General features: G+C 35.4%; 1 protein-coding gene across 3 annotated transcripts in view; it reads right to left on the reverse strand.

Moving 5' to 3' along the window:
- Positions 1 to 12860, reverse strand: part of diaph2.L (diaphanous related formin 2 L homeolog) — a 774648-nt gene that overhangs the window by 121160 nt on the left and 640628 nt on the right. For all 3 annotated transcript variants that reach the window (XM_041572752.1, XM_041572751.1, XM_018229885.2), the window contains one exon: positions 8205 to 8300. In XM_041572752.1, the coding sequence (XP_041428686.1) occupies positions 8205 to 8300 (96 nt within the window). The remainder of the gene's footprint in view (positions 1 to 8204; positions 8301 to 12860) is intronic.

Below are 12860 nucleotides of genomic sequence, written 5' to 3' on the forward strand. Positions count from 1 at the left end.
GATATTACATTTTACTTTTCTGTCCAGAATAGTATTTTGGTTGCACTTTAGTAGTGGTCGGACAGATCATACAGAGAGAGAAAATTTGATGTTTGGGTATTTAAGATATTTGTGGAATGCACTTGGATAAATTTAGGCTTCCATATGTGCCTGCCATTGTGCCACACACAAAAAAATCAAAGAAGAAATATCTTTCTGGTAAAGCAGTAGTAGTGGCAGTGGTGGCTGCTCAGTTTCCTCTGGCAAGGGACTGTTGGTATTGGATAACATGTTTAGTAGGAATAAAATGAAACCCTGATACTGTATATTTCAGAACAACCTTCCCTGCTAAAGAGTTTCAGAATCCCTTTAGGTGTGTAAAAACTTTGTACACCCTTCCCATGTACATTTTTTCCCCACCTGTAAATCTGTAAGAGTTTTATGCTGAAAAAGGAGGGACATGGTCTACAAACATCCCTCTTAAGGCCATGGCACAGCAGGTGTTTTCTCTGCAGATCTCTACGCAAAGGGAAAAAAACATCTGCTTTGTTCTGCCCTCCATAGCATATCATTGGTCTGCCCTCCAAGCATAGCATTGGTCTGTTAGCTTATAGGCTTGACACATTTCACCTTGGGGAATGCAAAATTATGCATTTTATGCCAAAAGCCATGCCATATGTGCAGTAACAAGGCAATGCTGTGCACACAGATGTCAGGGGCAGGAGGAAGCGGATCATCATAGATAGGCAGGGGGAGAAAATCCCTCTTATGACATGGCCCTGCAGTTTGGTTCTGCCTAGTAAATTTTTTGGCATTGCTTCTACTTTACTTGGTGACAAGGGAGTAAATGACTTACATGTTTACTGGTGCCAGAAACATATTGAAAGGTCACTTTGCAATGGACGTGAACAGGGTCATATTTCTAACACAACTCATTTAGAGACAAAATAATTGATATTTATTAAGCATCGGAAAATCAACCAGAGAAATCAATAGGATGCCTTCTGTTGACAGCAATCCTGAAACTGAATCACTGCAGTGTTGCATTGATATATATTCGGACCAGTAGTACTTCTTAGCCATATATATTATCAGTCTGAATCAAATCTGGTACAAAGTGATTGCTCAATATGTATAAATGAACCATTCCCACAATAATTAATGTAATGGTTTTCTTAAAATGAAAGGGAATCACTTTGCAGTTGAATCACTTTGTCTTTACTTTTATACTTTATACAACATTTATGCTATTAAATATAGAGATGCTTGCTACTGTAAAGTCCCATTTGTTAAAACAACCTACTGTATATGATAAAATACTCTTTTCAGATAAAATAGCTTGACAAGTTAAAACCACACTGTGCTGTGTGTAAAAGCAGTAACAACCGGCTGATGCTCTTGACCTTTCTCAGCCTACTTGCAGAGTGAAGGGTCAAGTGACTGCTGGCAATTTTATTCCAATTTACATACTGTATGTATCATTAATACATATGGGACTGATGTCAAAGCCATGATAATCTCAACAAAGTCAACCTTTTGCAAAATATAGCTGCTTAATAAATACAAAACTCACCCATGTTCTATTCATTCCTATAGGATTTTTAGAATTGCATTTATCAATGGGTGAAAGTTAGAATTCACCATTTGATAATTATGGTTTTAAAAATCTCATAGGAAGGAATATAACATGTGTAAGTTTTTATTTATTAAGCTCAAAAGTCACATTTTAATAAATTTTGGTTGAAGGGTCGCTACTGTGAATAGTCGCTCAAAGTGCTTCAATGAATGGACAATGAATTTAAGTGGTTTTAGATATTTTTGAACCTACAAAAAACATCGTATTTTCTCTAAAACCACAAATGCCATTTAATTTATCAAAAGATCCAAATGTAAAACGCACAAACAACAACAAAAATGCAGAACAATCTGAATAAGACAACAAAAAACATTTTTCATGCACTTACTAATAATAAAAACCCATAACCCCTAAAAGGCCCAAATTAAAGAAAAATGGTACAATTGAATAAGTACAACTCCCATTGACTTCTATATGACCCTAATATCTTTTATTAGTGCTTAATAAATCACATACTTTTCTTGGTTTAGAGTAATCAGCAAAAAAAAAAAAGAGAGAGAGAGAGAATTAGAGTGCTACAAAATACAATTCAATAACATGGAAAAAAATACAAAAGTTAGTAAATGGGCATCTAAGGTTGTCTTTTATTTTAAAGTTCAGGTGAAGGAAGTTATGAAAGTAGAGTATGCATACTTTAAAGTCTGCTTTGTCGGTGTATCACATCCTTATGTCTTTGTTATATTATAAAAATGCCAAATCTTTACTACTGGCTTTACCTCTAGTTTGAGTACACTTATGTGTAAATGTTTCTACCAAAGGCATGTAACACAAAAACCCTTGTGGTTGGACACAAAAAGCCATATATGCACACTCCAAAGAAATAAATATTTTTTTTCCTAAAGTCAAAAATGCCACTTATATGATTATAAACTTTGAGTGGTTGCATAAGGCTAACAAAGATATACCCGTTCTGCCAATGAGATTAATGGTGTAGTATGAGTGTTGAGTGCACCAAATACATTGACAAACTCTACTTAATCTATAAAATAACAAACTCTCAGTGAGGCTGCTGTTAAATAAATCCCAATTGCATCAAACAGATTTTAAAATGCAGTAAAGATTAAGGGTTTACACCCCAAATGTTTTGTGAGATAAATTCTGTACACTTCTCGCACCAAATGATTTGCCCTTACACTCAAGGACTGTCAAATTGAAACATTCATCGACCAGACGAGTTACATGTTGTCCATTGGCCAACATAATTAGGTCAGAAAGCAATTATAGAACAAGCTGCACCCTGTTGGGTAATTTTACTGTATGAAACAAGGGAAATCAATGCTTATAAACTTCTATTCATGGCTGGAGCAGTGATTTCACAATCTTAATTGTTTTGCTTAATCTTTAGGAATGAGCAGTCAAATGTACAGAGGAGCTCGAAAAAAGAATCACTTGAAACATTTCTTTATGTTTTGCCTTTTTCTTCCTTTCTCAACACAATCACGTCATAATTTGCCAAACTAAGCTTTGAAGGATAATAAAATGGAACAATATAAAAAATAAAAAGAAAGAAAGAAAAGGTCATCAAAAGAATATGTATTAATTTGTGCTCTTTTGTTCAGCTGGTAATTTAAAAGCAAAAGTCGTTTTATTTTTGCTGTTCTAAGTGGTTATGGAGTTACTGGCTACTTCGACACTTTATAAAACTTTAAAGTGGTCATTTTCCCCATGTACAATTTGAGGAAAATTGCCCTGTTAAAGCGTTCTCTGCAATAACGAGAAATTGCGTGGATTTATAAATGTAGGCTGGAAAAAGCCACCGGTGCTGTAATACAATAATAGAGAATAACTAAATGCTGCTTCATTTGTTCACCCCAGATCACTAACTACCTAATAGATTTACTCCCTGAGCTAAGGTGAAAAATGCATTTGGCAACACTATCATTGACATTGATATTTGCTACGAGATCTGGTCTGTAACCGAACTGAGCACCGATGGCACAAGACAGGATGATATTATTCCAGATCAGCAAACTTGCTTAACTTTGATAGGTGTTTGCCAAGTGAATAATGAGTTTTCTTGAAATACTTAGTCTTCCTTAATTCCATTAATTTTTTATAGCTTTTTTATGCATGGGCAAATTTTGGGAAGTTTTTTAGCCTTCTTGCTCAATGGAAATTGATCCAAAAAACAGTGGTCCTTATGTTGGAGCGCTAAGGGAACCTGAATTTTTAAATGCTGTCTGGTTATTGGGATTAGAGTAGCTTGACAACCAAAAGGCAGATCCTTTCAGATACTTTTGTTATTATTACGTTTCCTTTAATTATCCAAGATTTTAGGTCATTCTTCACATTGTTCCAAAAGTTAATTTTTAGATAATTATCCCTTTTAATATTTATGGGCAGATTTATCAAAGGTCGAATTCGAATGTGAATTTTTTTACTCTAATAAATTCAAATATACTCACAACTTGAATGGAAGGGTTATTTAAGAAAAAACGCCTAATATTCAATTGAATAGCCCTGACCCAAAAACTGGAATCAAATTCATGTAGAGTTTTCCCTCTGAAAAAACTTGAATGTCAGGAAGGCAATTAACATATTCAAATGGTTCAACAGACCTCTGCCATTGACTTGTAAATGAACTCGCCAGGTTTTAGGTGGCGAATATTTGAATTAGAACTGTTTCCGTGGTTGAGTTGGGATAAATCTCCCATTCGAATTAGGGGATTACATTTTTTTTATGAATTTCAACATCAAAATATAAAAGGTAGTAGCTCTGTAGTTATTGTTTGGGCAAAGCTTTTCAAATATATCTACAGAGCACTTACACTTATTAATAAACAAATCCAGTGGGTAATTAACAAAATAAAGTGCATTTGTTTTACTCTCTGGGGCAAAGGAAAGTATTGAAGTATTGATGTAAACCCTATATTATTATAATTAGGATTTTCCACTTAATTTGGTACTTGGTGTTATACTATAAAATAAATGAATAAATCAACGAATAATACATATTTGTAATTACATTTTGTGATATTTCATATAAAAAGTGCCTAATAACGTAAACAATGTTAATGTTATTAGTAAACAATATACCTGAAGTGTACTTACAGTATTTATGGAAAATGTTAGATTTTCATACAGACGTGTACTGTATGTGCCATATATAAATTTAAGTGGATTCAGTTAACTAGAAAAATTCTATTTTTTCATCCCTGTATCTGCTGCTGTCCTGTGGGAAGCACTATTTTCTACACTGGCTTCAATGTTTTTTACTTAACACTGAAATTCTTGACTACTCGTATAGATTGCTCTCTGAATGAGGGAGTTTGGGCTCTGTAAATCTGCAAGCAATTAACAAAACTTCCCATGTGTGCAATGTAAGCATTAAGGGTTTATGTAAGGGAATATAATAGCTTAATTTCATTTACAGTTAAAATAATAAATATAGTTGGAAACATTTTAAATAAAGTAATAAATTACAATGTGGAAAAGTATTACATAACTTCAATTGGAAATACTCTAGAAAATTGCCATCCTAAAAGTAATGCACAGAATATGGTCTATTTGTGCCCATCAATAAATGTCTAAAATGTCCTACTGCCATTTATATTGTATATATCAGCAGATTCCAGGGAGGGGAATGAATTTTGTGCTGGAAATTACTATACTCACCAGTACCAGTGAAAATATATAATGAGAAAAAAAATATAGAGTGAATTTATATAAAACTCCTATGTGATAATAATGGCATCACCTAGGTAAATAGAACATTCATACATACTGTCAGATCACTCTGTAAACCAGTAAAAATGCAACAGGTGGACTCTCTAAAGAAATAGATAATGAATTCCTTGATATTTTTTATCACCCCATGCATAAGTGGTTTATGCCTCCCTACTGTCTCTCCCAGGAGATATGGTGGTCTGTTGCATACCCAGCTAGTTTGTTGTTATTTACCATTAATTCAATGACTAAACCGAAACTTGTCCTGGTACATGTTTCCTATGCTGTTATGCCATAATACAGAACATGAACATTGAGGCACAAATAAAGGACCATAGAATTGTGCCGGTATTGCTTATATATACAATATATTTATATAGCGCCAACATATTTCACAGCGCAGGTAAGTATTTAGGCAGGGAAATTGAGAGCAGAGTACACCTTGAGTTAACACAGAAGTTAAGGGACGCTTACATTCCCTACCCTAGTCTGCAATTCACAAATAAAGCAATGCCAAACACCTATAAACAATTAAAAAAAATCCCAGAAATATCAATTTACCTTAATAATATTCATATGCAATATTTACTACTTTATATATTTTGTTTCAGTTAGTTGACTAAGGGGCAGATGTATCAAGGGTCGAATTTCGAGGGGTTAAATCCCTCGAAATTCGACTGGAGAATAGAATCGAATAGGGAATTCGGGTCAATTTATGCGCTGGCGAATAGTCGAATGGGCGAATATTCACCCGATCGAATATTCGATCGAAGGATTTTCATTTGATCAAATGATCGATCGAATGCCTTTTTATTTGATCAAAAACTTAGAAAAAAAGCCTATGGGACTTTCCCATAGGCTTTTAAAGCAATTTCGGTAGGTTTAATCTGGCGAAGTAGGCAGGCGAATGATTTTTAAAAGAGACAGTACTTCGACTATCGAATGGGCGAATAGTCGCAGCGTTTTTTCGCTCGATTCAAATCAAATCATTCTACTCAGGCGAATTGACGCCAATTCGAGTTTTTTCCCTCTATTCATTCACCCGAGCTTAGTGAATGTGCCCCTAAATTATACATAATGCAGGAGATTATACAAAATATAGATATGATGTTAGTAAAACTTCAACCCCTATTGTAATCAAACTATTAAATGGATACGGACTCAGAGATGACACACTCAGCAGACTATCACTAAAGTAAATATGAAAATGAACATATAAAAATAACAAAACAAGACAGTATAATAAGACACCTGATGACAAGCTGGAAATATTTTCTATCCTATCCATACAACAAAGTAAGAGTCAGACATTATTAAGAATATGTTCAGCAGAATGCAAACTTGCTTCTCTTGGCTAGGGCAATATGATTGATGAGCTGCACATTCTAAATTTCTGTTAGACAAGCCATAATTCACAACAGTACAGCTGCTACTTTGTTAGGATAGCAAATTGTTTATTAGTGTTTCATGAAGACACAAGTATCAAGCATTTTGCTCTAATGAACAATTTGCAAGAATGCATAGTTGTGTTGGAATCATATGCATTTATGGAGAGAACCTCAGGGTTGGGCATCTCCACAGGCAGTTTCCCTCTGTAGTTTGGACACATATTAAAGTGGTCCTTAGTGAGCCCTGGGTATAACACCTTTTTCCTAAATGTTATCAGTCATCTGATATGGTTCATTGCTTGCCCGGTAGGTGGCAGTGTTTCAAAGTATAAAAGGTACAGCACATATGCTCAGGGCTCTTTCTTCCTAGATCCTACTTTGTGGGGAGGTGAGTACAGAGCTGGGTCTAAACTGTTTACATGCCTTGGTTAGAATGAGTTTTATTTAGTGTCAGAAGTTCTGTAATAGTTGATTTAGGAGCGAAAGTTAGAGGCAATGTATTTATTGATCAGCTTTCTGTCTCTAACAAGGAGGGAAGTTGAGGTTAGCACCCTTGCCGCGATCAACCCACCAGACAAGGACACAGGTGGGTGAGCTCAGAAGCAGGGATAGTGCCAAGGAGCAAGATGCCTGTGGGACCCCTTGTGCTAGGGACCATCACCAAGACCCCCTAAGAGGGGAAACATCTCAAAGTGTGAAGTGCTGTGAGTGTATTTGAAGATTTTATTGCTGTTCAACAAAAGTTATTTGTTTGAAGCAACCAACTGGACTACTGTTACTTCCAACCTGGATGATTTGTGTATCAGAAGACATACAGGATACACCTGAGGGTAAAGTTCTTAAAGGAGTCAACACACACTGCTGGGAGTAGGAGGGAGTTTCCCCACAGCCCAAGGGTATCCAGGATTTACTGTCAGCGCATCACACTACTTAAACATCATTCTCAGGCACACCCACGGGCGTACTGCATTTATTTAGATGATAATTACGAAATACACAAGAGCAGCATGTGCTTCCTTAACTTCCATGCAGATGCTTCTCTTTACCCTCACCCAGATACAAACAGTTAACTATTAGTTTACAATCAAACCAGAGATGCGGGAAGCATACTGATGCAAAATACTGCTGTTACCTGTTGGTTCCCCTGTTATTTGTGACAGAAAGAACACACCTGATTTGAGGATACAGCAATGAGACAACCTTCTTTGTCCCAGTGGTTTACAGTACTGCTCACATTTGAAATCACATTTGAACAACATAAATGTTCTTTTAAATGGATAGCAGCTCCTTAGAATACTAAATTTGCAGTTAAATGTAGGATTTCAAGGAGCCATTCTTTATTGTTCATGTTAAATATTTCTTATTTCCTGTACAACTCTATATAGACAAACTTGCCAAGCTTCAGTCTCTGTTCACATAAGGAGCACCTGCTGTGATTCAGCACAAAAACTGGGAAACAAGAAAGAAAACTCCCCATGATCTTGTAACAGGAGTTTCAGAATATCATATATCATGGAGGAAAACCGCACACTCACCATTAGTTTTTGGAGATCGTTTCCTGCGATCCCTGAATGCAGCGCCTGATTGCAGGGCCTCGAGCAGGCTATCCATCACTCCTGTCTCATCACCCTCTGTGAAGGGGAAAGAGATAAGACAATATTAATCTCAGCACAATTAAAGTTAGACAATAAAACACACAAACAATCACATTTTCATAAAGATATTGAATTAAAAACATATATCACTTTTAAACATGGCGAGGGTTGTCAGTCTGTCTAAACCTCACATTTAGTAGTGTCCATTAAGTAAAAGTAGCATCTGCCATTCCCACCAACTTAGAAAGGCCATATTTCTTTCATTGGTGAAGATATACAGGGTGTTTCTAAACTCCTGAAATAACACAATGTTGCTCATTTGTACATTCAATTCTAACTAAGAAGATGAAGACTGCCATGTATGGAATCAATCTCTTGACAATATATATTAAGCATTTAATTGCACAAACGTTACAATGATTGTATGTGTTATGTGAAGCTATTGGTAAACTCTGTTGTTTAGTGTGACAGAGATGAGCATATCAGCAGGTGGTATGGAACAGTCAGACAAGCAGCTTTACACTGGAACTTTTCTTCAACCCAGTTATTAGATATACAGTACATATGGCTAATCTTGAAAAAATGATAACTGATCGCCAAAGTACTGGCATGCATTTTCAAAGACCTAAATACATTTTACTTTTCATGATTTAATATTCCATCCAATAGCAGTTGCCCAACTGAATTTTCCGATCTACTTATAAGCACATGATGGTTGACGAAGAATTCATATTAATGAGTAGAATGGCTTACTAAAAAGGCCATCCCAGCAAGTAGCTTTTGCTCAGAAGCCAATAATTTATAGTTAATATCTAGAAGCTACAAAACAAATCACAGGAGCTGTATGCGTCAAGATATGGATATCAGTGTTCACAAAGTCAGAGAATCAAGGCCAAAGCAAAAACAACAAGGACATTTTTATTAAAACTCCCAGATACACACTATAAATACCATGTTAGCCAGCATATTAGGGTACCTGTATACTTATCAAGTAGGTACTTAGCCCCTGACCAAGTGGGGGCTACCTATTATCCAGTTTGGGCCCACCCTGTCAGCATTAAACCTAAGTGGGATGGAGCCTGTACATTGTTCCAGCTAAAGGAGTCTTTTGTCTATTCATATATTTTACTTTATAAATCTTAAATCCTCAGTCTCATCCCCTCAGGGGGTTTTGAGTTAACTTTTAGAGGGTTATTTACTAAGCTCCGAATACCCGAAATTCCCCGAAATCCGTAAGATTTTTTTTTTTTATAAAATCAGACTTTTAAAAAAATCACAAATTTTTCGGAATTTATTAAACCCTGAGGGCTATAAAGCCTGAATATAAAAATAAGGCATCTCAAAACTGTCGAGGTTGCATAAAAGTCAATGGGAACAGTCCCATTGATTTTTGGTTGTGTCGGGGGGGGGGGTTCGGGCAATTTCACAATGTTTTCTGAGCTTTCGGGTGAAAAATTCGGAGATTTTGGGGAAAATTCACGAAGAAATCTTGAAAAATCGTAGCTTTTCCCGCAAAGCACATTTTCGGGAAAATGTAATAATAAATAAGCATTAAAAACCCAAGCGGGTTAGATCGGAGTTTGTAGCAGTCGATATTGAGATAATTCGGACCTTGATAAAGAACCCCCTTAGTATGATGTAGAGAGTGATATTCTGCGACAATTTGCAATTGCTTTTCATTTTTTGATATAAGAGACAGGAATTTCAATAGGGCCTGAAAAGAAAGGTGAGCATTAACAATAAATGTGTAGCCTTACAGAGCATTTGTTTTTTTTAGATGGGGTCAGTAAATAATTAAAAACTATAGAAAATAAATAATGAAGACCAATTGGAAAGTTGTTTATAATATGCCATTCTATAACTTAAAGGCAAACCATTCCTTTAATTGCAGGTGAACATATTGTTGCAGTAGTAAACATATTGTTAAATAGGAAATGTCTGATATTTTCTTAAACATCAGTCAAATATCATAAAAAACATCATATTCATAAAAACCATGATCCAATACCTGTGCATATTCACAGAGACACACAGACAGTGCCAAACATGGAATGCACAGGTGGTTGAACTTGATGAATAGTTGTCTTTTTTAAAACCAAACCAATGCTATAATGAATATGTAATTTACGACAGAATGCAATTAAAGGTCATTACAAATTGTAACTGATGTTGCTATCAACGTGGCTTTTAGGCATTGCTAACTTTCTGCTTGGGTACTGTTACACTGACAGAATCAAATATTGGGTTACAGAGAAAAAAAATCTATCCGAATCTATCTTTTTTGTGACTGCTATAACTAGAATGATTAGATTGGACAACTTGATAAATGACCAAAGCTCTGCTTTCAGAGCATCTCACCAAGGCCCTCACTAGATCTCTCTGCTGAAGTAATGACAATTTACAGTTTCTCTACTGAAATGTGAAGTTTCCCACCGTATGGGCTATTACGAGTACTCTTTTCTCCCATGGGACATATACTCCAAGAGATGCTGAAACCTTCCATAACAAAGTACTGCACTCAATATTCTCTTTAACAGAATATATAGCAGTAATGAGTCCAGCAATAGAAATACATTCCAAACCCTGGTATTCTTTAAAGTCAAAAAATACAAAAAGAAGAGAAAATACATATTTTAAGTTTGTTCAAGATACACATTCTGTTTAGTGTATTAAAAGATGCATTACAATTATTATGCCTCTAACATACTCTGAAGCCCTTTACAGACATTGTTCCTTATTCCCACCAGCTCCTGCCCAACGAAGCATACAATTGAAGTTCCAAGTTTAGTTTATTATCAGGGGCTAATTAGCTGGACAGAATATCTTCTGAATGAGGGAGGGAAGCAAAGTACTAGAATGAAACTCAAACACAGAGAGAACATACACACCTTACAGATAATTCCATGCTCAGAATCAAACCCAGAATAACACTGCTGCAAAACAGACCACAACTCACTCAATTACTGTGAATAATACAAGTCATTTATATAGAAAGCTCTACTGGTGACTAATACAAAAGCTAATCAATGCTTCAGAATTCTATGTAATTTAATTTAAGATTTCTAACTGACTTCAACATATTTGATGCCTATTTACTACCTTTTACTCCACCACTTCTGCTTTTCTGTGAAACCTCTCTGCAACTCTTCATGATCTCTTTTCCTGTATGGAAGCTTTAGAGTACTGCATAACTCAATACTATATATAATTCACATGGGTTCTGCAATAAACTGATAAGAACTGAACGAACTGTCTTCTAATTGGCAGACAGGTAGATCGCATTTGAGAGGCAAAATTAAAGTTTTACATGTCTTGTGAAATGTTAAAGCAATCTAGTTTTACTTTTCCTTCAATATTTTTCCTGTTTTAATTAAGCAATATATAGATGCATAAACAATTGATCTTTAAAGAATAGGAACCCATTTTGCCTTTTAGGGATGCACCGAATCCAGGATTCAGCCTTTTTCAGCAGGATTTGGATTGGGACAAATCCAAGTGCCTGGCCGAACCCAATCCGAAACCAAAAGAAACAAGTAACTTTTTGTCAAGAAGCAAATGAAACACAAATAGTCTTCCCATCCTACATGAGCTTTTTGGATAGTTCTTTTTTTTTTTTTTTTTTTTTTTTTTGAATCCATCACTTTAGGATTCAGCTGCACACATAAAAATGTAATTAAGTATTTTTCTCCCATTCAGAATTATACTTTGATGGAAGCACTGCACCAAAAATAGAACATGTAGGGTGTCACTTTTAGAAGAACAAAACATCCAAGAGCTACACAGCAGGTATATAATATTTTATTTATTAGGACACTTGTACTGTGGATCTAGAAAATTACATAAATGCTCTGCTGGTTTGTTCATTACACCTTCAAGAGAAATGAGCAGCTTCAATTTCACAAACACATTCTCTTCCACACCTACTGTCAATGTTTTTGTACAGTAGGTCAGGTACAATAAATGTTAGCAGATATCTGACCCACAGTATCGCAAAGTACATACACATGACTTTGCAAGTGCTTCAAACTTGAGGAATTTGCTAAGAAAGCAACCTTTACAGATTAGATAGGAGGCCAGCTTACCCACAACAATGAATTTAGAAACCGACATGAATAGCTCTTCCGCATGTTACACTGACTCTAGAACAGAAGAAGATTAAAGTGTCCTGGCTTCTTATAGCAATTTATTAGATCAGTAGGGACTTGCGTCTCACATACACCTGTATAAACTGTAGTTGTAGGAGCCAAGCTGCTATAACTTGGAAAAGCAATTTATTTTAGCATAGCCCATATGCTGCAAAATTAACCTAGATAAATGTGTTGTAGATGTGGAAACTAGGGATCCCGTTAAAAAAAACAAGGAAGATAAAAAAAATATGTTTATTTAAGCAGTTCCAAAGATTTGTATGTAATCTTGCAGTTTTTATTTTTCCTTTTAATTCTCTTTATTTTGGAAAACAATTCTCTCCCTATGCTGTCGTTGGCACAGCAGTTAGAATAACTTAAAAAATTGTCGTATTTTGCTTGTTGATGTTTTTTTCATTGGATGTACCAAACTCCTATTTTTTTTAATTGCAAATCCATTAAACTGCATCTG

The sequence above is a fragment of the Xenopus laevis genome, chromosome 8L, assembly GCF_017654675.1.
Source record: "Xenopus laevis strain J_2021 chromosome 8L, Xenopus_laevis_v10.1, whole genome shotgun sequence".
NCBI lineage: Eukaryota > Metazoa > Chordata > Amphibia > Anura > Pipidae > Xenopus > Xenopus laevis.